A 27389-nucleotide genomic window follows, 5' to 3' on the forward strand; every position below is an offset into this window, starting at 1 on the left:
GACAACGCCAGCATCCTTCGTCACCACCAAGCCATGCAGTGGCTCAGGAGCGCCAATCAAGAGCAGCACCGAAGCCCCCACCACTGCCGCGCAGTGATTACAAAATCATATTAAGAGTCCGTGGAGGTTTAAACTGTGCTGTGATACATCCATGCGTCCTCAGACAAATAATCCTCAAGGCGGCGGGTCTCCCAATCTCTGACCGCACCAGTTCTGACCAAATACGCGTCAACTCCATCAACCATACCGTTCTGATTAGCACACCAGACCTGGATCGTGCCGACCTCTACCATGGCATACGGCTCTTGAACTTCAACGGCACCCCTCATGAAGTCGCCACCCATGTCGCTGATCCCGTCGATACCTGCAGAGGAACCGTTCTCCTGCCTTCCGATTACTCGGAAGACGAAATCATCTCGACCCTCCGCCGATGCAACCCAAAGCTGACTATCGGAGGTGCACGACGCCTGGGCAGCACTGAAACCATTCTAATCATATTCCAAGGCAAAATCGTTCCTTACTACGTCCACTACGACGGCTGTGCACTTCGATGTCGTCCCTTCAGGCAAAAGGTTGAAGCCTGCACACGGTGCCGTCAGATTGGTCATCGCCAAGACGTCTGCACCAACACCAGTGACACACTTTGTCCCAAATGTGGACTAAAAGATGCACCTATGGACCACGAGTGTGACCATGTTTGTGTTGTGTGCAATGGAAACCATGAAACAGGTTCATCGCTGTGTAGACAACGATTTAAGCCGCGCCCTACACGGTCCATGGAAAAGCAAGACCCACCCATCCACCGATCTCCTAGTCGCGAACAAACTCACGGTTCAAGCCAGCGGAAAAGTCGAAGCAAAAGCAAGGAACGCGGGCGGAAAAGTCGAAGCAAAAGCAAGGAACGCGGGCGACGCTCCAGTGCCAGCAAAAGTAAAGATCGCGGTCGTCGCTCCGATTCAACGACGCAAGACGACGCCTGGCCAGGCCTATCACCAAGCCCTGCTCTCAACAACTCTTCGGTCAACTCACACCAGGTAGGCTGGGCTAAGTCAGCCTCTTCTAGCTGCTCCTCAAATCACACCAGTAACAACGACTCCACCCTCTTTAAAGAAAATGCAACCCTAAAAGCTGAAATTCAGAGGCTTAAATTACAACTCGAGTCTTTTCACTTATCCGCTACTACCACTCAAATTGATTCTCGTCCTCCTTCCGCATCAACCACCCAAGCCCCTCCCTCTCATTCCGCCTCTTCCATGTGCCATTCATCAGCCCCACCTGAACCCTCTGCACATTTGCCCATGGACACTAGCCCCTGTGCTCAACGCGAACCACTTCTCCCTCCCCCCAGCAAACGTAAAACTCCGAGCACTCCACGATCAGAAGAATCCCTGGAGGAGACAGTTTTAAATTATAATGACAGAATAACCGCATTAGAAACTAAATTTCATAATATACTCACCGCAGTTGAAAAACTCAGTGCAGATTACGCAGCCAAACATGAAGCACTCGCCAAATTTATGGACCTTGTGCAAGCTCATATCCAACAAACTACAAGTTGGATAGCTGAAGTTAGTGCCAATAATCCTAGCATAGCACCACTTTCCACCTCAGCACCAGCTTCGCTTAACAATGGCCAATAACCCGACTCGCTCCGAGCTTCAGGTTTGGCAATGGAACTGTAGGGGGTTCCGAAAAAAGAAAGCACATCTGCAACAGTTCCTTGCCTCCCGTTCTAATCTACCCGAAGTCATTGCCCTCCAAGAAACTCACGGGCCAGTCAGCTTCCCAGGTTATAATGTCCACCAAACTAAAAAGCTGTCCCGGCCTGATACGGCAATTCTTACTCAAAAACACCTCACTGCAAATCACTCCCACTTCGACGGCGTCGATATAGAGCATGATTTTTTGGAGATTATTCCTCATAAGAATAACACATCTGCTCTTTACCTTCTGAATGTCTACAGCCGCCCTCGAGACAAACATCACCGCTTTGACTCCCTTTTTACTCAAGCCATTTCCGCTGCCAAAGACCATCCCCTTTTAATTCTTGGTGATTTCAATGCACCCAACCCGTTGTGGGGTCACACTGTTTCTACTCCTAAGGGCAGAGCCCTGTGGATACACATACAAGACCACAGACTCACGCTACATAATGACGTCGATGCACCAACCAGGCTAGGAAACAGCGTATCGAGAGATACCTCTCCCGATCTTACCCTTACACGCAGAATTCAGCACGTTACATGGAGCAACTTGCAAGTTAATCTCGGTAGTGATCACTACATCATTACTACTACAGTACATTTCAAGCACAAACCCTTCGCACCTAAGCCAATCAGTCACACCAATTGGGACAAATTTCGAGAGGCCCGCCAGATATCAGCTCCCAGAAACATCCAAGACATCTCAGAATGGGTGAAGCAACTTCACTCAGATGCTGGGGTGCATACTACAACTTTGCCCCCCGAAACCCCCCTCACCACGGTTGATGCCAAGCTTTTACATATGTGGGAAGCCAAACAGTCTCTCTTGAAGAGATGGAAAAAAGGACGGCACAACCGAAAGCTAAAACTCCGAATAGCCAAGCTTGACCTGCAGATCCAGGAGTACGCCACACAACTGGCCTGCCAGCAATGGGGCCAGGTGTGTGACAGCATGCAAGGAAACCTTGACAGCAAACGCACATGGCAACTACTGCGCCACCTCTTAGACCCTACCACATCACGCACACATCAAAACCAGAGCATAAAGAAACTTGTATATGCTCACAAAAACGATCTAAACGGACTCTTCGACGACCTCCGCGATAAACATCTGCCTCCTGCTCAGAAGTATAACACACCAAAGTACACTGGAAAGCCCAACGAGTTATTGAGCGCCGCTATCACGGAAGCAGAGGTTCGGCATGCTATGGCCACTCTGCGCACAACGTCAGCACCAGGCCCAGACCACATTAACAACAAAGTACTTCGCAATCTGGACGACAACTCCGTCACGGCAATCACAGATTATTTCAATCACTGCTTTGACACTGGCACCCTTCCAAGTTCCTGGAAGGATGCCAGGGTAATTTTCATTCCAAAGCAAAACAAACCAGTGAACACTTCCAATCTCAGGCCTATTTCACTAACTTCTTGTCTTGGTAAAACGCTTGAACACGTTATACTCAACCGTCTGAATAAATACATGGAAGACAACAATGTTTATCCACCAGAAATGGTGGGTTTTCGAAAATCTCTGTCATGTCAAGATGTCATGCTTCGACTGAAGCATGATATCATTACACCCAACAGCAGCCTAGATACGCAAGCAATCTTGAGTCTGGACATCCATGGAGCTTTCAACAACGTTGCTCATTCCGCCATCCTCCGCGAGCTTAATCTCATAGGGGTTGGCGCAAAGACATATAACTATATAGCTACTTTTTTAGCCAACCGTACCGCAACCATACACATAGGCGCAGATCAATCTCAGTCTTACGCTTTGGGAAGTTACGGCACGCCCCAAGGGTCTGTGCTGTCACCGTTTCTTTTTAATGTCTCTATGATGCCGTTGGCGCAAGCATTGAGATCTATCCCTGACCTCAAGTTTTCACTCTACGCCGACGACATCACTCTTTGGATGACTGGCGGCTCCGATGGAGAGATTCAAGACACCCTGCAAGCTGCGGCAAATACGGTTGTGGCACTTACAGGGTCTATGAATCTTTCATGTTCCCCACAGAAATCTCAGCTACTTCTCCTACCATCTCACAGAGGGGGCGAAAAACACATATCCAATATACAGGTAATTCTAGATGACGTACCAGTTACTCGAGTGGATAGGATCCGCGTGCTCGGTTTACACATTCAAAGCAATCGGCTCAACACATACACACTAAAGACACTTCACACCACCGTTGATCATACCTTGCGACTTTTGGGTCGGGTCAGTAATAAACATGGCGGACTAAAGGAGGCCGAACTCCTCCGCTTGGTCCAAGCCTTCGTTATCAGTAAAATAACTTTTACAACGCCTTACCTACACTTTCTTAAATCAGAATCCGACCAGATAGACATCCTTTTACGCAAAGCGTATAAGTTCGCTTTAGGGGTGCCTATACGGACCTCCACTGAAAGGCTTATGCGTACTGGCACCTTCAACACCCTTGCTGAACTAGGAGAAGCCCATATTGCATCTCAGTATAACAGACTTTCTAACACCGTGACAGGCCGACACATTCTACAAACCCTTTCTGTCACTCCGGCATCCATCACTAAGGTCAAGTACACCATTCCACACCACATACACGAGAACCTATACATTCCACCACTTCCAAAAAACATGCACCCTGAGCACCAGAAACAGCGCAGGATGCAGCGCGCGAGGGCCCTCAAAAAACAATTCTCCTCCTCCAATGATGTGCTCTATGTTGACGCCGCCGATTACGGAAACAGGCATCATTATGCAATATCGGTAATCAACTCTCACGGCCAGGTCGCTGCGGCCGCCTCCGTTCTTGCTTCTTCTTCGGAGGAAGCGGAAGAGGCGGCCATAGCCCTGGCCCTGACAATACCTAGTTCATCCGTTATAATCAGTGACTCCAAAACAGCTATATATAATTTCGGAGCGGGCAGGGTTTCTAAGCCAGCCCTTTCCCTACTTTTGCATCATCCCCTTGATCGACTTGTAGCACTAATCTGGACTCCCGCGCATGCGGGCCTTGCCGGAAACGAGGCGGCTCATGCGAGTGCCCGAGGATTCACAGTCCGGGCACACGCATCCGATGTGTCGCAATTCGCTACGAATGAGGCGCCATTTACAGCGCGGGATCGCCTTATTTCATTCCACGATATTTGCACACACTACCGTTTAGAGCGATTAACCTTCCCGCCACTCACGCGCAAATCTTCACGCAGGTGCGAAATTCTGTGGCGACAGCTGCAGACTCGCACCTTTCTTTCGCCTTACCTCCTACACCGCATTCATCCATCCTGTTATCCTTCCCCCTCATGTAAATTTTGTGCCTCCTCCACAGCAGACTTGAACCACATCATGTGGCGCTGCCCTAAGCACCCTCTTCCCCCATTCCTGAAACGCCTAATTTCTAGTGAGGAGCAGTGGGAGGCTGCCTTGCGCAGCTCGAGGCCCGCTATCCAGGAGGCCATCCTGGAGTGGGCTGAGAGGGTAGAGGAGGACTACTTCAAGTAGTTCATCCCCACCACACCCTTTCCTGTTGCCCCCTTCCCTTTAACAAGGGATAAATAAAGTTGTTCATTCATTCATTATAGTGGCTTACGTAACTTATGATTGGTTTAAGTACGACGGCACACATACGAGGGCACTTATACTGTCGTTCGTGCTCTTTCGCCATTTTGCCTGATATATCTTACTTGCGTAATAGTGCTTTCTACATATTTCGTGTTAGATGTATGCTACAGTGTAGCTATTGGTTTTTGTTGGCCAAGATGACGTATGCTTTCTAAAGGTGAGAAGCCAGAGGCTGAACTAACGTGTTCTGAATCTGTTACTGCGCGGCAAATGGCGCCAGTTAGAGACGATATATCGAACTTCGGGTTTCCGCACTGACCCACTAGCCCTTACGAGCGTCGATGAGCATTCAACGAACACAACTGTTCAGCTTTGAGGAAACACCTCATAATTATGAGCTAATTAGATGCTTTCGTTTACTATATTAGGAAATTATCTGTGCACTTGAAGTTTACCGCCGAGCCATGTTTCTTTATATGTCAAACGTACACTTTCAGTTTTTGTTGTGTCTGTTATTGTAGAAGCTTAGACACTAAGCGCCTGAATGAGGCTGATGTTGATGCTGATACTCTATGTGACACGCGCAGATCATCATCTGCCTTGTAGGTGGTGACACCAGCAGCACTAGTACCAATCTGTCCATAAAAAAACACACAGAATACGTTAGAGTACGAGAAAATCTCAAGGAACACATACGTTATATTGTGTATCGCACAGCTGTGCCACAGGTGCGCAGATAAGCATTTAATCATTTGCGTTTTAGTTTTCCGACGCTGGCGAGAAGATTCTAGGAATTTCGGCCTGTTTTGTAATGCAGTGACGCTGTGCCTGACAAGACACAATGCTGAATGAGCAGCTGTTTATTACGATGATATACAACGTGATTTGGCTGAGTTTCCATGCATAGGAAAGCCTGTACATCTTCTTCGGCAAACTCTGTTCCGCTAACTAGCCTTTGTCGCTACAGTTACAATGAGTGAACACATGCCGTCCTAAAGATATAATAATGCTCGTACTTCAAACCCAACTTTGTCTGACGCTTCCTTTGATGTGCCTTCCCTTCACTCGCTTAAGTGTTTTCGTGAGCTTTGTTGACGTAACGTCGGTTACTGAAGACGCCCTAATGACATCATGAAAAAAGCCGCCTCGCCCACATGCTTCACGACCTTCGAGGCAAGGCCCTTGCGGACGTTGAGTGAACCACGCCCTAAGACAACTCTTCTCACAAGTCATCACTGTGTTATGGCAGATGCCTATTACCTACGTACGCACGCACAGGCCACTTGCATTCATAAGCGGTGTCGGTCTATTAATTTTTCCCATTTAGCTAATGAAAGATGCGGTGTAACACAGAGACGTTCTACGTACTTGCACATTGCTTGAAAATATGGCAAATTCCCACTATTCCCAGATGTGTGCAAAAGTTTTGGCGAAGAAAGAAAAGCAAATGCTTTATAATGAACTGCGACGATGGCAAGCCCTCCGAGCGTTCACACGTGAAATCAGGAGGAGTCCGTGTGTAATGTATACAAAATGAGCATAAAAAACTACCGCGAAGTATTTAAAGCAAGCAACAAGTTTATGGGCAGTTGGTACGGCACATATCAGAGGATGGCTTTTGGCAAATATTAATTCCACGGTGGTCTTATACTCAGCTCTATATAGGAGGTGTTTCTCGAGCTTTCCTTGCTTGTCAGCTTCATCCTAAAATGAATTCACTTCTATCAGACGTAAGAGCTGTCGGAGTACTGAATTAAAGACTAAAAGCCGTCATAAATGAAATTCAATACAAAAAAATCTTGTGTTACCGCAAGAGCATAAAATACGACTTCCTCTACAAGAAAAGTGTTGAAACAAACTTTTTGTGGCCTTAAAAGCTATGGGAAAGAAAGATTTTACGGTGATTGTGACACCTGGTTGCCTCCTATACGTCGAAGGTTGTTTCGCTGGAGACACAACCACCTCGCATGCAGCCGATAACGATAGGAGAATGTACCAACACCTCTGTTTGCGTTGGTGGTTTCTTGGCAATTCCAAGCATACTATATTAGATACGTTCGAGCAGAGCAATAAAATCTACAAAGAATATAGGGAAGTCCGTGTCCGCCCATATTTGCGTAGTCAAGCAAAGTGAGCCGGGTACACTTGCACCCAGGCGAATCACGTGCATGGTAGGCCCTTGATGACTCTGAAAACGACAGGCAATGACGAGAAAGAAGGTGCCTCGCCCGACGATAGACGCGGATATAAGAGAAACGATGAGGCCGTAGAAAGAAAAAAAATGAGCAAGAGGGGTGGTGTGGAACGATAGAAATATTAAGAACAAACGCCACAAACATGGTCGTTAAACGAATCATCAATGGTGTATCGGTGTCCTCTGTTCATCGTGTCCTTCGCGCTCTGTCCTTCGCTTCGTAAAAATGAAACATTGTGTCTCCGCGTGACAAAAGAAAAAAAATGACAACTGGGTACTTAGGAGAGCAATACCGGCAATGCATATTCACTTTTTTTTTTTGCTTTAGAATATGTTGTAGCGGAACGAGGGGTATAGCTGTTTATTTCTGAGTGTCCACGTTGAACCTCCGCTCCTTTTGAAGAAGGTACGGATCTTGGAAAAAAGTCTGCATCGCAACACACCACATTTGTCCTTAACGTGCCGGTGCCATTACTTTGTAGAAAGAGAGAGAGATAGAGAGAGAGAGAGAAAGAAGCAACATCTGATGAAACCAGTCCCGCTGCAGCGCATTAGATGGTTATTGCGTCATAGACGGGTCTGAAAAGTCCTCGTCCTTCTATACGCGTCCTACGGGCTAAATTAGAAGTCATTTGTCCACAAAGACGACTTGTTGGAAATATTTGCTTGTTTATTATGCATGATCTGATGCAGACCATTGTGAGGAAGTGAAAATGAATAAAGGCTCAAAACTCGGGGAGAATAATATCCCCGCATTACAGTTGCTTAGCGGGCATCTATAAACGAATAAGAATCGGTAGGTACCAGTAGTTATCTCCGCGAGAGTAAACCTTGGGGCGACAGTTGCTAGGGTACTCGGCTGCTGATCGGAAGGTCGCGGTTTCGATTCCATGTACTGTGTCATCTCAGTACACGTTAAAGAACACCAGATGGTGAAAACTACAGGACCCCTCCTCTATACGGCGTCTCTCGTAATGATATGGTGGTTTTGGGACGTGAAACCCCAGCTAATATTGTTAGACTCTGCGGGAACGACACGTAAAAGCAAAGGTTCCCAGCTCGCGCGATCTTTCCTTATTTTGGTTTTCTGCTGAAACAAATAAATCCTTTTATCTTGATACGTCAAATGTTCTCATCCGAGTCCAACATCCGATTCCTACATAAAAAACAAGGGGGGGGGGGGGGGGTTGCATGGCTTCGACTATGACGCAGAAAGAAAGTTCAGACAAGATAAAAGAAACAGTAGAGACGCGTTTTTATTTTCACATTACTCACCCCCTTTCGATAGTATGAAGAATAATCCACAGGTAGTTGTTAAACGGCTGCAATACACAGTTTCTTACCCTTGGATCACACTTGTCGAAACTTCACAAAACCGAATGAAGACATGTTCCACTTTATTTTTATGTACGGCAGTATATCGGCAATTTTCTCGGCAGTATATCGAGCTAAAATCTCACATAATTTATTGTGGTTTTTGTTGACCCGAATTATAGACACACCACACAAAAAAGATGTGGGCTTGAAAGCTGCTGTATATTTACGATAAAGCGATGGCTGTGGTCTTGAAGAGAAGAATTACATGGAGGTGAACGCACAATGGCAGAGGCAATCTCAATACGTGAAGTCAGTCAAAGAAGGTTAGATACGCTACGATGGTGGTAGCTAGCCTACTCTACGATGTGCGATTTGAACACAATGACATTTCATGCTTGGTTGTTGATCAGGCAGGACTTGTCATTGCACGATCAAATTTGTCGCCGTTGTCGCTTCCTGCTGCCACCACCCTTCGCACCACTGACACGCTGAACCGAACGACCTCGTTGCGCTTTTTAATAAAGTTTTTTTTCTCCTCCACAGTTGACATGCTTCTTTCCTGTCCTTTTTGTCGTCCCCCTCAGCCTGTTCCATAAACGCCTCCAAAAACTTAGAGGCTTACAAAGATTGTTTAACTTAAATTGAGGACGATGCAGCGAGCAGCGCACGGAAATTAAAATTATGAGTGTGACCTTAACAGGCACAAAGAAAGCAGAGTGGGTCAGGAAACAAATTGAAATTACTTGCAAGTGTCATAGTTCAAATAAAAAAGAAGGAATGCACATGGGCCGCGCACGTAGCAGGTAGGCAGGATAACCGCTCGGCATTTAGGGTAACTCAGTAGATTTCAAGACAAGGTAAACGCTTGAGAAGGAGACGGAAAATCAGGTGGGCAGATGAGATTAAGACGTTTTGTGGGTTTAACGTGGCAGCATAAAGTACAAGACCGGGTTTATTGGTGGAACATGTGGGAGGTCTTTGTCCTGCAGTAGGCGTAGTCAGAGTGCTGATAATAATGCCGCCTTTAATTGTTCATAAATACGCAGCGGGAAAGCTGGAATCAAGCTTTGGTGGGTGCGTGCTTGACCAGAAAAAAATTCTCACGGACACACTACGTATCTGAACGGGAATTGAGGGCAAACTTACTGCCAAAAGTTGAACAGAGAAATCACCTGCGGTCTTGTGTGCATCTTCCTTGTAGATATGGTCATGTTTTTCGCACCTAAAACTGTTTTTTGTCATGTGCCAAGTAACCCGACAGCAAACGTCCTTACGCGGTATGTCCTTCGTAGCCTCTGCGCTGGACTAGTCGGCGCATGGTGAAAATGGACTTAAAAAATAAACAGCAGGAAACACTGTTTAGCACCGCGTCTTGCGGTGCCGAGGCTCTGTCAACAGTGCGCACTATTTCTGGTAATGTTTCGTTAGAGAAGAGGTACAGTTGCCTCGCCGAGGGCATGGAGTGCTTCTTACGGTGCCATTCTGTGCTACGCGTCGGTAACAAGATGCGCCTACTGGTTGATCATTTTGCGGGCGAGGATTTGTCCACGTTACAAGGAAGGAGGAAGGAAGCAGACAAAGAGAGAAGGCAGGGAGGTTAACCAGAAAGACGTTTGGTTGGCTACCCTACACTGGGGAATTAAATAAAGGGACAAGAAAAATCTGAAAGAGGGAGCAGAGGGAAAAGAGTTAGGGGAGAGACGGACAGTAAATTCACTGCAGCGTGTAGAACTCCATCTCCAGTCAGAGGCGTTCACACAAACTTGTCTTCCTCAAGAAACACAAGAGGGCTTTCACTGCCTTGTGGGCTGTCGAGAAATGTGGATGGGGCTGTGACAGCACCTGCACAGAAATAGGCCGATCATCCAGTCGCCGCAATGCGTTAGCAGGTACTTGTCTCTCTGAGGCAAATCGAGGACAGTGGCACAGCAGGCGTTCGATATTTTCGTTGGTGCCGCAAACATCGCGTGCCGCATTGCCTGTCATTCTGGTCAACGATGTATATGCTTTTGTGAAAGCAACTCCCAGCCAAAGGTTATAGAGAAGCGAAACTTCACGTCGATGTTACAAGCTTACAAAGGAGGCACCAGCCTGTCCCGTCGGTTTTTTTTGCACGATTTCTTGTTTCCCGATGATTTTTTTTATTCACATGTTCTTAACCTGCAAAACGCACTTCTGCAGTTGCAAACAGTCTATGTAGAATTAAGTCGAACGAAAATTTCTAGCTGCCACCGCCTCGCTTCGTAAACGATATCATGTATGGCGGGGTCATGGGAGGAACCATCGGAGCAGCTGCAGGCCGTTAGAATTCGCTCAGCGTTTGTTTAAACATGATTTGTAGAGTTGTTTCTCACAAACTAACGCGCACCTATACTCACACCCGTGATGCAGGCACGAAGACTCTCGTGGACAACATGAGCGGTGCTGCACGGCCTGGAACACTAACAGCCATCATGGGTCCGTCTGGTGCCGGCAAGACTACTTTGCTCAACCTACTCAGTGGATTCTAGTAAGTCGACCATTTGGCTCCAAATCTTATTCTCGGACTTTATAACCTCAATCTTGATTGTGCTGGCTAAAATAGAAGACCACTGCTTGTGGTACGACTGAAATGATCTCGCAGCCTGCTCTGAACAGAACCGTCACAGTCGTACACTATGCATGTATGCGTACACGTGTACACGTGCGTGTATGATAGACAATCGTATCTTTTTGGATGAACGATGCAGATTGCCGGTATTAATTTGATAAGCTATCGCTTGTGGCTCGTAAGTGAAAATTCTAATTTGCAAACCTTGGTGAATTGGCAGCGCGATGATGTTGATAATTATCAAAAATATGCTTCTACTGACTATTGCGGCAGATTTGCACTCGCTTCGAAATATTTGACGCCAAAAAAATCAGCACTACGAAGGAGAAGAGGGGGACAAAGAAGGACAGGTAGCTTAGCCAAACCAGCACTAGCTGATCCGCCTAGTTTAGGGAATAGGCGTTCCGTGGGGTCGTAACATCAGTTAGGGTCTGTAAGCGCTGCGTTATGCTAAAGACTTGGAGCTCGCATATCAGGAATCTAGTGATAAGAAGGCAAAGAAACTAACACGGCTCCCGTGTTTTCGTACAAGCGAGAAATAACTTTATAAGGCCGAACCTACGCTTCATGCGAGCGCACTACGAGACGCGTATTCCCTGACGATAAGTTTTTGTTTCGCTGTATAGTAAAGCTTCTTCACGTGAGTGAATTAAACGATTGTCGACAACCTAGTTTTGCTTGCTTCAGCATTAGAAATGGGGACATGGGTACAAAAGTGCAACTTCTGAAAGGATGCAACTAAATCGGTGTCTTTTTTTTACATTTTTACATTTTATTGAGGTTGTTATGACCACATTTCAAGAAATGCACAACACTGATTAGACCCATAGCCATAGGCTAGTAAGGGGTCTAACGAGAGAAAGTGTACAAGCAGAATACAATTTGTGTATAAGAAAAAAATCAAATCATCAAAAAACGTTGATTATTCAACAAACGAACAAAAATACAAGAAGATACACATTGTTGCTCTTTGTTCATAAATAATAAAATAATCAAGTATAGACAAAACATCAAACTATGTGTAAGGCTTAGTACATGGTCATTACTATTGATCTACATGTAGCAAATATTTTTTGAGTGCGCTCGAGAAAACCCTAGAATCTTTAATCTGAAGTGGTATGTTATTCCACACTTTAGCTCCTACGAACTGTAGTAAGCGTTCACCATACACGTTTTTAATGGGTGGAAGATTGAAATTCCGCAATGTCATGCATCTAGTGACGTGGGGCGAGGAAGAAAAGATAGATACATCGAAAGGTACACTGTGTGCAATAACATTGTTGATGGTGACTGTGGTTTTATGCTGCCGTATGTAATCAAAAGGTAGAATATCCAATTTGTGAAACAAAGACTCACTGGGTTCATTATATGCCGCATAATCTATAATTCTAAGTGCCCGCTTTTGTAATATCCGGATAGAATCAAGGTAAGTTTTAAAGATCCATCCCCATGAGTCTAAGCAGTATGATAGATGACTATGAACAAACGAAAAATAAAGGACTCTGAGAATATTTCTGCTAAAATAATTTCTAGCAGCCACTAGCATATTGCAGCCAGATGCTAGCTTAGTACAAACAGAGTTAATTTGTTTTTTCTAGTGTAATTGGCTGTCAAACACTACACCAAGATATTTAAATTCATTTACATGCTCAAGTTGGCAGTTGTTCATTGTAAGTCGAAATGCCTCACACTTTAGATTTCGGTAACGGGAGTGAAAAATGGTGTATTTGGTTTTCTTTGCATTGAGTGTTAATTTGTTCACTGTAAACCACTTAAAAATATTTTCTAGTTCTTTATTAGCTCTACATTCTAGATCGGCTATGTTATCGGCGGTAACTATTAAAGCTGTGTCATCAGCGTACATTAGCAACTCGGCCGATTTGAGTATGCATGGCAGATCATTTACGTATAGTGAGAATAATAGAGGCCCCAGGACGGACCCCTGAGGTACCCCTGTCTTTATGTTTAATAATGACGACGTAAGATCTTGCATGTTGACCATTTGATGACGTCCATCATTGTAGTTAGAAAGGAGGCTAAAAACTTTGCCGCGGAATCCATAGTGTTTTATTTCATAAGCAAAATATTATGGTCGACGGTATCGAATGCCTTTTTTTAAATCAATGAAGACAACTGCCACAAGAAGGTTGTTGTGCAGTGCTTTGTTAATCTTCCGTGATAATGATAACACAGCTGTTGATGTGGAATGGTGTGATCTAAATCCATGCTGCTCCGGGCAAAAAACATTATATTTTTCTAAGAATAGGCGCATTTGTTTTCCCAGAATCTTTTCAAATATGGTGTTTATAATGCTTAACACAGATATGGGCCGATATCTTGAAGGATCAGAGCGATTGCCTTCTTTATAAACCGGCAAAACTTTGGCGTTTTTTAAACAAGAAGGGTATGTCAACGTACGCAAGCAGTGGTTAAATACGTGGCACAAGATGGAACTCAAAATATCAATGTTATCTTTCACTAAACGAGCAGTAATACCATCTATTCCACTGACTTTGTTCGTGCTTATATTGGCAACAGTGTCATGAATTTTATTCTCACTGATGTAGTGAAGAGCAAACGTATTTGTTAAGGAGGTTGAAAAACATTTCACTTCTCTACTAGGGAATTTCGCGGCTAAGGTAGAGCCGATTTCAGTAAAGAATAGATTAAATTTATCAAGTATACGCGCATCGACTACATCAGGTGGTACACGCTGTGTAGGTTCTTTACCGACAACTTTTTTTACAATTTGCAATGTTTTCTTTGAATCGCCTTGTGCTTGAAAAATGAGTCGAGAATAATAGACCTTTTTTTGTTGCCTCATTAGATTCACGAATTGGTTTCTTAAAAGTTTGAATTGACCTAAATAATATTTATTTTCCTTGTGCTGTCTCCACTTGTGGTACCAGAACTCTTTCTTTTTCAGCAATGCAAGGATCTCTGTTGTCATCCAAGGAGTTAGCGGAGTGTTATATGAGCGTGAGGACACGTGTGAACGACTGCGTTCAATGGCATGGCGAAGGGCTTTTGTTATGTTCTCTAATTCAATGTTGGCATCATCGTCATACAATGTTTCAAATTCGATGAAGAGAATGTGATTCCGTAATAAGTTGTAATTTATTTTGCTTGCATTGCTGAAAAATTGAGCATTCTTGTTTGGAGTTTTCCTTATGGAAACAAAGGTAGAAAGGTGATCTGCTATCGGTTCATTATAAACACCAGCATTCACTTTCGATGATACGTTAGTTAAGATGTGATCAATCGTTGTTACCGATGTGCTGGTTACTCTCGTAGGGGTATGTATGAGATTACGAAAATTGAATGAACTAATCAATTGTGTGTAATGAGTGTAACTAGTGTTTGTGGTGTCTATGTTCATATCCCCAACAATGACTGCTCGGTTCTGGTACTTGGTTGAACGACAGAAAATAATTTCTTCCATTCTATCGAGGAAATACGCTGCATTGGAATTTGGTGGACGGTAAACCACGCCAATTATGCCAAAACACTGGAGTCTGATAAAAAGTGCTTCTATATCGGTAGAGCTGTGGTTCAGAAAGGATATAACTGTATACGCGCAGCCTTTTTTTACAAAAAGCGCCACTCCACCACCACGTGAACATGAATCTCGCTGATGTGATATGGTTTCGTATCCGAGAATGTTGACATTCTCTCCTTTTTTTAACCATGTTTCTGTAGTTGCTAGCACATCAAAGTGGTTTGTATGTTTAGATAAGAAAGCAAGAAGCAAATTTAGGTTTTTCCTTATACTGCGGATATTGCAGTGGAATATGTTAGTGTGTGTCTTATCTATGAGCTGATCTACTTGAGCTATCGTGACAGCCATTTCTCTGAAAATTCTTGTGGCAAGTGATCAAGAAGAGCAGCTACACTAGTTTCGCGAGATCATCCTCGCATGTAACGTGAACTACCTTCGAGTTCTCAGACTTCCTAGCAAGGATTTTTCCTTCGGAAACCCAGACGAATCTCCGGTTCTTATTTTTTTTTTCTCTGTATAGCCTTACCTAATAGAACCTTATTTTCAAGACACAGATGTTCGTTAACGAACACAGGTTGATTTGTACTGAAACCAAGAGTTGACGTGTTAAGCCTGTTCTTTCTTGCCGACTTTACTATTAGATCACGTTTGAAGCGAGACAAGAACTTAACGACAATATTTGAAACATTGTTTGCCTTCGTCGGTACTCTGTGAACAACATCAATATCTTTGGCGCTGACCTCAACACGCAAACAGTCGCCAATGTTTTCGACAATCTCCATTAGGTTTTCCTTCTCAACATAGGGAATGCCTTTCAATTCAATGTTGTTCCGTCTCGAGTATTGCTGTAGATCTATCAACTGTTTTCTTTTATCTCTTAATTCTTTTTTAATTTCCATGTTTTCTTTCTGACACTCAATGCTTCGATTTCTCGCCTCATTCAGTTCCTTACGCAGAGACTTTATTTCAGTCTTTAGTTCGTCAAAGCTGTAACTAGCGAAGCTTACAGATGCCCTGATGGATATCAATTCTGCCTTGATAGCATTGTACAATGAATCAGTAGTGTTCACGTCTGTTTTGATAGCAGAGAGAACGTTAACAAGCTTCGTGTTCATCTCCTGCATTGCCTTCCCTATTTCCTTTACAGTACTTGGTGGTTTTTCACCCAAGGCATTGGCAAAATCCGTCAGGGCATCCATTTTTCTTTTTTCGGCTCACACTTTGTTCACAAATAGCAACAACAAAATGACAGGGCCATAAAACAAATGCAAGTTCAGGGCGGATCGGTAGCCGTGAGTGGATAGGATTTATGCTAAGTTACACAAATGATCAGATTCCTACCTGCGATGTGTAGAATACACGGTTAGTCAGTCCAACCAACGTCGGCTGCCCGATCCGCCATGAATGATGTCTATCCGGGGTTGCCTCTTCATATAGTCGATGGAGGCGTGCCCAACGGTCTGCAGTGTCACTGTCGACGCCTCGTGATCCGAAGCAGTCGGCACTTGCAGGAACAGAGGCACAGGTGCGCCTGCGCGTAGTCCACTTGATGATTTTGCGTTGCCACAGAATGACGAGCCAGGCAATCCGATGCTTGTAGTTTTGTTCCTGCGATTTGTAGAATACACGGTTAGTCAGTCCAACCAACGTCGGCTGCCCGATCCGCTCTGCCCGATCCGCTCTGGACGCATAGCTTCGCGACTTTGCGTTCAGGTTTCGCTTAGTCTACTTTTAGTAATCCGGATGGGACGAGTTCACTGCGCGAATGCTTACCTACATGCTTTTTTTTTTTCATCCCGCAGCGACACGGGCTACGAAGGAGAAGTGCAGATCAACGGCTACGTGCGGTCCCCACGGCTGTTCACCAAACAAAGCTGCTACGTGATGCAGCAGGACCGGCTCTCTCCGACGCTCACCGTTCAAGAGGCGCTCACCATGAGCGTCGAACTGCGCATGCCCTTGCTGGACAAAGTGAGCAAGATGGAGAAGGTGAGAGTGACGACTTATACTCTGTCTCACACATCACTGTACAAGATGTGCAAGCAGTTCGGCAAGCGAAGTGTATAAGTCCGCGCGACTGGCGCTTGGATTTCGTCGTCGCAAACGTGACCTCCTCCGCTATTGGCGCTGGCTGCGCGTGGCTGGAACTAATCGCGGAGCCCATGGTGGGAAAATTAAGACACTTTTACCAACACACTTTTTACAACTATAAAAATAACAGGCTTAGTTTACTTCTAAGGCACTAAGCTTCCTTAGTGCCCCGTCGCGGTGGTCTAGTGGCTAAGGTACTCGGCTGCTGACCCGCCGGTCGCGGGTTTGAATCCCGGCGGCGGCGGCTGCATTTCCGATGGAGGCGGAAATGTTGTAGGCCCGTGTGCTCATATTTGGGTCCACGTTAAAAAACCCCAGGTGGTCAAAATTTCCGGAGCTCTCCACTACGGCGTCTCTCACTATCATATGGTGGTTTTGGGACGTTAAACCCTATATATCAATCAATCAATCAATCAATCAATCAATCAATCAATCAATCAATCAAAGCTTCTTTCCGTATTACTCTGCCTAAAAACGAAAAGGAAAATCAGACTTGTGGTTGGTAAAGTCATTCAACTATTCCTTGCGGTAAACGCACCGATTGCAAGAAGTTTCGCTAACTTCCAAAACGTTTGCACCTGATATATAAGACGGAAAAAAAATTTCATACTATGCAGACAAAATTAACATTAGTATACCATGGCACCGTACCAATCCGTACATTGTACGTATGATCCCTGCTACCGAATTTCGCTGATGAACGCGTTCACTGTTAAAGGGAACACTAACTGCAGAGCATGATCTTGCTTTGCTGCAAAAACGTAGTGGCTTGGATTTGCGTTAGACCACTGACGGTTTGGAATTTCAGGGGTGAAGCTTCTCTTGCTCGGTGCAAGTTTCTCGTCGCGCCATGGCCACGAGCTCTCGAGGCAAGCGCTTTTCGCGGTTCTTTTCTCATCGCTGGAAGCTAAGTGAGTAGACATCTTCACGCAGCTACTCATCATGAAAACATTGGAAGAGAAAGCAGTGGCGTGAACAGCTTGTAGAAGGCTGCAATGCATCGGTAGAACCAAATTCAAGCGCGGTCCATTCGCGCTCGACGGAAACTTCAACGTGGGCATCATGGCGGTTCAGGACTGCTGGCTAGTTTCGCACATGCATGATGTCCTGGTTCGGTCTATCGTGCAGCTCGAACGATCACAAGCGCCCCACCACCATCAGAGGCACCTGCATCGACATTGCCTTCTCCTACTTTCAACTACAACCTCCCATTCAACATTCTCTCGCCGCGTACTTCATCGACTACAGAATTGTAATCCTCGATGTAAAACGCCTCCCACAGCTTTGTAACCTGTAATGTGAACCTTGCGTATCATTTTATCATGTAAATTATTACATCGCGTGTGTATATATAGGTGCACATAATTGCAAGGATATGTAACTAATAAACATCGTGTATATAAGTGTAGATACATTCACCCCTGTAACAACGTGTCGAGTCTTTATATGATGTGTGGGCGAATGTTTTGCGGTTTCACCAATAAGCATTGCAGCTTCGCCCCACTCACCATCATTAACTTCGTGGAGATTGCGGGATTTTTCTACTCTGGTTGATAAAGTACTGCCTTGCACCAGCAATGTTTCCTGATACACCCACAATTCGGTGGGCCAGTGATATGAAATGCGTTTATAAAAGTGCACTGTGCATCTGCCTCTGACTTAGGCACTTTTCTATAAGTGCCCTCACTAATACTCAAGCGCCACTCACTTGTGCTGTATTGTTTTTTTTTTTTTGAGTCGACAAGAACGAGATTGTTGTGCCCATTGGCCGAGTATGCGCCGGAACCAATTGTAGATTAGCCACAGTGTATAGCGATCCATTGAGTTTCGTTCGCGAATGACGTGCCGCTGCCGCTGGTCTTTTGAAGGGCGCGGACCTGCTGTGAGTAAAGGAATAACCTTTAAACAAATAAACACTTGGGAAGTGCAGCGAAAAATACAAGCACGGACGTCGGTCGTCGATAATCTAATCTGCGTTAAGGAGGGTCGGCATTTATACGTGTGGCATCGAAGGTACACCAGCGTTATCGCTGGTGGCCGCATTAGTTCAATAATAAGCTTTAATGTTCGTGTTATGCTCGAAGCTTATCTGAAAGTTTTTAAATGATAGGAAACGTCCAAAACAACCCGGTGAAACCTGCGCAGGAGAGTTTTTACACGTGTAATAACTATCTGTGTACAGAAAAAAAGGCACCTTCGCGCTAGGGAAGCCAAGCCTGAAAAATGTACGGTGCTTGGTGGCGTGCTTCCACTTTTTCTTCCGCTATCTCTTTCTTTCTCCCTCTCTTTCGTTTTTTGAATTTTCAGTTTTTACTCTTTTCCCCCTTTATTTTTATTCATTTCTATTTCTCTTTCATTTTTTTTCTCTTTCTTTCTCTCTTTCTTTTTCTCGCTTACTTCCTCCCTTTTTTTCTATTTTTATAGACTATTTAGCCTAAGAGATTTGGGCTCCGCCATGTTTGGCAGTTGAGCTGATTTTTTTTTTCGTTTTTGTATACAGCGACGTGAATCAATTACTAAATGAAACTTCGTAACACCAACCAAACCGTTTGTACGCGTATGTGTTTATCGTAACACTGCTCGTTTAGTTGTTAAAGATGCCAAACAGAAAGATTAAGAGCCCAACCTGGTGCCACTCAAGCCCGTCCGTGAAATGGTCTATACGCGGCTATACGTGGTTGCCTGCGCTATACGCCAAGCGACCACAACATGCGACAGCCCCTAAAGTGCTCTCTAACTAAAAAAGAAAGCTCGCATGGTAAATATACCGTGTCTCTCATACAGTCAATAGTAATATCACATTTCATGCGTGCCTTAGTAGCTTGGCCTTTAAATTTAGCAGTTTGGCTCGGACTTGTACATCAGTGTCACGTGCAGACTGGAATTTCGTGACTAGTCGGTCCCACTTTAGTGCGCGCGCATGCTGCACGGTCTAAAGAAAAAAAGAAAACGCGCCACTGAATTGAGTGTTTAGGCTGCGGTTCGTTGCCGAACAAATTAATTTCATTTCAGTGCTGTGTTGCCAGATCACAGAAATATATTGCGGGCCTTAAGAAAACAAAAAAAAAGTCTTAGGGTTGAAGCAAGAACACCCGTGCGAACTGAGTCAGCCACGATTTCTTTCTACATATTTTTTGCAATTGTAGTCATTACAGATGGGTGGGTAATTATAACGCATGATTACTGTCATTTCTGCAGTTATGGCTTTAGGACGTGTTGACACTCTGCTGATTTAGATCTGTATACCTTCTGGAGAAAAACAGCGGGCCCCAGGGCATACCATCAGCGAACGTCTGGAAAGTCTAAAGGCAACCATTACGGCACACGTGCGTGGCACGACCTTCCTCCTAACTTTCGAACGGCCGGACGGTCGTCATTCGCTGAACAAGTCGATGTGTCGAAAGAGCACAGGGCGGGTAGTCGCGTGCAAGTGCAGTCGTGGTTTTGGAAGCGCGGTACATTTGGCACTGACAAATAGTTCACGCTTTCTCTAGCTTTGGGCGATTGGAGCTTCTCGCTCTGGGACGTGGTGCGCAAATAGTAACAGCACGAGAAAAATAAAGCGTGGTTACAAAAACAGTGCATCACTCGATGTTGAATGCGTGACCACTTGCATTTTATGCAAGTTGTCATGCATGCATGCACGTGAGGTAATGTCGGCTGACAATGAAGTGTTCAGGAAACACAAAAAGACGAAACAAGAAAGAAATGAAAACACGCAACGAGGTAACAATCAGCGAGACAGCGGCGAATTATGCCTGTCAAGGAAAACGCCGTTCCTCGGTGCTATAACTTCCGCTTCTCATATTCGCCGAGTAAACATCGCGATGACCGTGCACCCGAGTGCGTGTTGCGTATGCCGCAAGGAATGGAGATTATGCAACGTGGCGCATTAGACGCATCAATTTTCGCGACAGTTGCTTCATCAAATCTGGTGCTCATGAAAAAACGGAGAGAGAGATTTTTTTTTTTTCATCGACAGATTTCGTGAAAGCTTGTGTCGCGAGGCCGTCAATAGTGTTTCATCCTATCGAGTAAGATTTCTTCATTGCCAATCACTAGATCTCTGTATTCCACATTGTGTGAAACCGCGTGCTTCATTGCATCAGTAGATATATGTCTGTATGTCCATCAATAAATCTGGGTTTATAGTTGGCGCTGTGTGAATATGCTCTTCTTCATGGACCTTGTTGTTTGCACTGCCTTTAATGATGTTACTGGGATGGTTTCCGACATAGTGCGGGACTGTTGAAACCATATTTTATACCTCCGCGCAATGCACCAGTGCTTCTTCACTGCCGAGAATATACGATGCAAGTTTACAAATGGTTGTCAAAGCTGTATAGCTCCCAATGTCGCTTTTTGGTAAAGTGAGAGAGCAGTGGATTGGCCATGGTTGGCCCTCACCCTAACATTGTGTCACGTGCTAATCCAGCATCTGTCGCGCCATATACCGCAAGCACCAGTCATGCTCCGGAAGGGCTGGCTGCATCGCCGTGCGCTTCTTTTTCGTCGCTATCTTATACAGGGGCAATTGTTCAGAAGGTGGCCAACGCGAAGAAACTACTATCGTTCGCAAAACAAACGCATCAGAATGGAACAGCGGAAGTGCTCGTAGATGATAGTTTCAGCAAGAACCGATGGTCACATTGTTTCACCACATTGTGGTTAGTATAACTGACGCCAGGTGTCCGAAATGTATGAAATAGTTCGTTAAACTTGTTGGTGGCGAGGAAGAAGTGCATGCATTTGTATTGCGTTTTGTTACGATCACACTCTTGTCCACTCAAACTTACCCGTCTTGTCCACTTCAATTCACAAACAAGCTTGCGTCACTCACTTACAGAGCCTCTGCGGCGCCCGCAAAAGAAGTGAATGTGCTATATGCAGCATGAAATATTTGGAGGATGCTTGAGCTTCGCCTTCAAGAGTAGAAATGTGATCGCGTATACGGGCTCTTTGCGCATCGCCTTCTAAATCATTAGCCTGGCTTCGGTTTTCGGTGCATGAATGAGCCGTGCCGCAAGGAAATGAATGTGTGTGCACGTATAGCATTGGCTATGGGAATCTATCCAAGAACGTCTACTGCAAGTGTTAAGTGCCCACTCAACAAGTGTGCGAATATTTTCGAAACCAGTGAAGGGCTTACTGCACGTCCGTAAGGCAACACGTGAACATGCGACTGCTCATTTTGCTGATGCTTTTGCTATAAATGATGCATAATTATGCATAAGTGCTGTGTAACGATGGGGCACACAAACACTAATTCGTTTCGCATTTCACATTTGACGCGATTGTACGCAATGATATACTGTTTTTTTTTAACCGAAGCAGTCTCAAGGAGTGGCGTGGCTCCATGGTAAAACACATGTCTGCCATGCAGACGGACAGGGTGCGATGCTAATCGCAATCGAAGATTTCCGTGAATTTATTTTATTTGCATATTTCTCGATTTTTCTGCCATGCACAACCCGTGATTCTTCGCTAACAACCAGCTACGCCGACGCCGACACTGAGAATATCTCCGAAACGGGCTTCTTGACGATATCGCGTTACCGTGATTTAATGAACTCGTAATTGAGTGTGCCAACACTCGCCATGTTGTGACACCCCTGTCTTGTTCAGATATCGTGCAGCCGTTCGTTCCCGTCGCCCTGACCCCCGCAATTCGCTTCCTATAGGTTAACCACTCGATCCAAGGATGGGGACTGTACGAATGCCGCAAGACGAAGACGAGCGATCTTTCTGGCGGCCAGCGCCGGCGGCTGGCCATTGCCCAAGAGCTCGTGAACAACCCGCCCGTGGTTTTCCTGGACGAACCGACCAGGTAATGAATTCCACATGCATGCGCTTATACACACTCTCATGTCTCTGTTTGCCAGTTCTTCCGATAAACAACGCACTTATTACTCATCTTCTCTTGTGATCGCGCTGCCGAAGCCTTTCCCTTTTTCTATCCGTCGTGCCACTGGCCATGATCCGTGGTCTACGGAAGCCTTAGTCTGCGTGACCAAGGTAACGAAATTGCCGCATTACGGAGAAACCAGAACGGAATAGAGACAGAATCGTTCATTTCGTCACAATTGATTCCGGCACACTCGCAGCATTTATAGCAATGATGTTACGTGAAAAATTCACCAGGCCCGACACTCTCGACATGAAGTCAGCGGCAAACTCAAACAGAGCCATTAGCAAATGAAAATAAATAAAGCCCGATATCAGTGTAGCGATATGAACCGCATATTTATTTTACCAGTACAAACGCGAAAAGTGCAAAGAGAACATTGACAGCATTAATATCTGTTCATCGTACTTCGTCACGCTTTCATCCCCTGGCTTTCCTGCGAGACAGTGGTCTGTGTTACATTTGATGATGGACCGCTATAATTCAGGAGATGCTCGGGTGGAAGAATTGCCGGCCATGGCCCGGCGAACCTTGCCTTTTGCAACACCACAACCACCACCACCATCCAGCCACAGCGTAGAGTATAAAAAGCTGGATGCTATAATGCCTGGTTAGCATCCCTGACTTCTTTTTCACATTTTCCCCTAGACCAGACACATCAGGCTCAATAGCATCAGGAGCTGCCATCATTGCTAAAGCTGCTTGATTGGGCACCTGTAATGAACAGTTTGACAGATGAATATCAGCTGACCACCTGAACGTCAACGCGTTACTTGTCTAGCGGGCCGATGTGAAATGCTGTAACACGTGCGCTTTCCGTACGCAGTGGTCTGGACAACGTATCTAGTCTTCTGTGCGTCCAGATCCTCAAGGAGATGGCGGAACGTGGACACACCGTGATCTGCTCGATACACACGCCAAGCGCCAAGATTTTCTCCCACTTTGATTTGGTGAGTGGTGGAGATTTTTTAGGATGACTGCCAGTTGGGTGTGTTGGTAAAGGTTCATGATCAAACAACAGATTTTTTCTCCTGTCGTCAGTCGTTATGTATTGTCTCTTTCCTAAACCTTTTACTCCAGATTTTCGTAGAATCTGTACCGGCCTCGCCACCAGACGCCATTGCAAGAGCTTGGACTATTGTGCTAGTGACCGTCTGCAAGACCCTCTTGCAGTTTACCAATATACCGGCCCTTATCGTTTCCCTGACTCTTGAAGGGACACTAGAGAGAAACAATGACTTGGTTTATAGACTGACAAACTGCACTCAGAGCACTCTAATGCCATTAGCTTTACTACCATAAGTTTATTAGTAGCGGAGAAAAACTAAATTGTCTTATTTTAAAGTTTTACGCCGAAAACTCCACGTGTGACGTGAGAAAAAAGTGTACTTTTTGTACTTTGGTGACGTTGGTTTTGTGAAATTTTCTGAAATTTTGTATTCCATGGTTTTGGCGGCCACAGATAACAATTTATTTCATCTTCATCGATTGGAAGCTACTATAGAACCCAATGAACGTCTTCGAAATCAATGACAACTCGGTGTTTGGTGCGGGAATATCAAGATGGCGTCTTTCCCAATATTTTCTTTTCACGTATTTTCTCACTTAGGAACCATTCTGTAGTGGTAAGAATGGCGTTTTTGGGACCATAAATTTGTTCTTTACTTATACGCCAAAAATTGCTTTGCTCTTAAGTGTCCCTTCAAGAAAATTGCTTAAAAGAGAACATTCTCCAAGGATAAACAGTTCCTTTCTAGTACCTGAAAGTGGATTTTGTATTCTTTGCCAGGTAATTTACCAGTAGGACTATGAAATTTTCTATGACTCGCAGAATACTCGCCGGAAAACTCTCAGAAAAGTTCAAAATTTGTATTGGAATTCTCACTGAGCTTGGTCGCCGTCCGTGGTATGTGCGTGTGTATGGGATTGCAAAGGGCCGAAAGGAAAACTGCGAGTATGGAAGGATGAGGCGGAAATGCGGGTGTGTCATGCGCAATGCAAAGAACGCGAAAGGGTAGCTGGTAATCATAGACGGAGTATAAACGCTCATTCAGCGGCGAACATATGCTTTGCTAAACTCCCGTATCTACTAACCTTCGTATTCAGGAGTAGCCTTGGAACTCTGTTGGCGTATAAACGAACGAGTGAATTTTTAAATATCTGAAAGCTTCATGGTTTCCCTTTACAGCTTTACATGGTATCAAAGGGACGCTGTATATACAATGGCCCGGTGGACGATCTGGTTCAGTTCCTGTCACGGCATAGCCTGAATTGCCCTCAGTATCACAACCCTGCAGATTACGGTAAGTGATGGACTTTCAACTAAGACAACACATTCCTTCACGCGTCCCCGTTTGAAACATGAGGTATAAATATATAGTCGATAGCATTTAGTTGCATACCTACATTGACATTCATATTTACGTCCGTTATCCGCGGATATGCGAGGTACTTGCTGCATATCTGTAATGTCGTATGTGGACTTTGCTTATGGTGCATGCGGATGGAGAACTTTGACTGAGCACATTGCAGAGGGTAGGAAGCATTACACCACACACTCATTGTGCGATTAGCAGTGTGTGATGACTGGTAGCCACTTTACTCTTATGCCACGCTATACTATCGGTTAACGCGATTCTTCACCCGACATGACACCTTTGTATGAGTATATATATCAAGCGACAGCATGGCTATGCGGTAGAACACTCAACTGCCCCGCAGAGTGCCCATATTGAAATCCCATTCTATCCCGAGCATTTCTTTTTGTAATTCTGTTTTTTTTTCATGTCTATCGGTTACTTCTTCAGTTACGTCCCCGACAGCGACGCCCCTCAGCACAAGAACGGGTGATGAAGAGCCGCGTTCTAAAGAAGTTCCAATGCTTGCGGACGTTTAGTAAAGATTTCATATATAGACACACCATTGGCGATTTAAATCAAGTGTACGTATAGGTGCATAGTGAGCATGATTGACACAGCCGCACTTATCGTGACAGATGGCACCATAATGGAGCCGCTGGCTGCCAGGTGACGCCGTTTCGCTGCTCCAACGTTTCACAATCATTGCGGTTTTTTTTTACCCCAACAGTTGCTGAAGTAGCCGCTGGCGACTACGGAGACTACACAGAGGAGCTCTCCAAGGAGTTTGAGGAGCCAATTCCTGAAGAGAAGGAGTCGGGAGACCGCACGCGGCGAACAATATATGGTGGCAAGATCATGTCTGAAAGGGTAAGCGATTTCTTGTATATACCTGCCAGGTTTAATATCTCAACTATTGTCACTATTCGGTACGTTACATAAAAAATTAGTATTCGAACTGAGAAAGTTACCTTTAACTTCAGAATATTGCTATTCTAGATGCGAGCGTCTTAAAGGAGGCTTCTATTTCTTCGTGGGGCAGAGGGTGAGAGATAATTCAGCTTTATGAGAAAGACATTCAGCCTCCCCCTTCCAGACATATTTTTTTTTTGCCATGGCATAAAGAGCGAAAAATGACCAATCGAAGGGGTGCGCCCCCCCCCCCCCGAAAAAGTTTGTGTATATTCTTTCCTTTCTTCCATTATGGTACCCTTGGTGCATCGCAGCATAACAAAATTTATGTAATGCATATTATTGTGATAGCAATTATATGGACACTCTCGGCTGGATTTCGCCACCGGCGTCGACGTGGGCGTCGATGTCATGCCCCGTATATGTATACGTATCTATATGAAAACGCAAGAAAGAAGAAAAATCTAGAAAAAAGACCCCGGCGCACGGAATCAAACGTGCGAGACGTTAACCACTGAGCCACCGAGAGGTATTTCCATCAACTTCAATATGGCAAGCTATTCATATCTACCACTTACCGCTGTTAGCGGGTATCTCGGAGGGGAACTATCGTGCTTTCAGCATTATCAGCAAGATGGCGCAGTGAGCGCGCGGCGGCTTTCATCTCTCACGCGTACTTTGGCCCGCGTAGAGGATAAAGGAGTGTACGCTCGATCACAAGCCCTTATCTTGCAATGGTGTGAATTGTACGTCTTGGCTAGCCTTCGATTATCATCGGAACGATTCTGTTGTAGTTACCGGGCGCACAAAGGTCACTGCAATCGTTGCACAACCTCCGTTTGCGAAGAGGGCGTGCCTTTAAGACACAGTGGAGTAACAACTGAGACGCTTATTCGCGTTAATCAGTGTCTGTTAGTGCGTTTCGTGCATCCTTTGTGCGTGAGAAACGTGAGGCACGTTTCGATCTGCTTGCCATTCTACATTCTACGCGTTACTTTCCAATTTGTGGCAATCGCGTTCATTGCTTCGCCTTTGCGGCAAAGCTACGACTTTTTTTATGCATTTCACATCAGACATACTTAAAGTGGGTTAAAGTGACCTAAATTAACCTTACTAACAAGAAATATCTTACGCATGTCAGTTCGTGTATGACGTATGCAATAGCATGGTGTGTGTTCGAAGTGGTTGGTACTGCATGATCAACTACCTCGTGCGCCAGTTTTTTGGACGTAGCACGAAAGAGACCTGGATGGACGCACGGGATTACGCTCATC

At 45.1% G+C, this 27389-nt stretch overlaps 1 protein-coding gene across 2 annotated transcripts in view; it reads left to right on the forward strand.

Annotated features, from left to right (window-relative positions):
* The window catches only part of LOC119172140 (ATP-binding cassette sub-family G member 1-like), a 96798-nt gene that overhangs the window by 63130 nt on the left and 6279 nt on the right, over positions 1–27389 (forward strand). For both annotated transcript variants that reach the window (XM_037423154.2, XM_075893036.1), the window contains exons 3-8: positions 11153–11270; positions 16653–16839; positions 22623–22768; positions 23673–23796; positions 25035–25149; positions 25934–26073. In XM_037423154.2, the coding sequence (XP_037279051.2) occupies positions 11153–11270; positions 16653–16839; positions 22623–22768; positions 23673–23796; positions 25035–25149; positions 25934–26073 (830 nt within the window). The remainder of the gene's footprint in view (positions 1–11152; positions 11271–16652; positions 16840–22622; positions 22769–23672; positions 23797–25034; positions 25150–25933; positions 26074–27389) is intronic.

This window comes from Rhipicephalus microplus, chromosome 4, assembly GCF_043290135.1.
Source record: "Rhipicephalus microplus isolate Deutch F79 chromosome 4, USDA_Rmic, whole genome shotgun sequence".
NCBI lineage: Eukaryota > Metazoa > Arthropoda > Arachnida > Ixodida > Ixodidae > Rhipicephalus > Rhipicephalus microplus.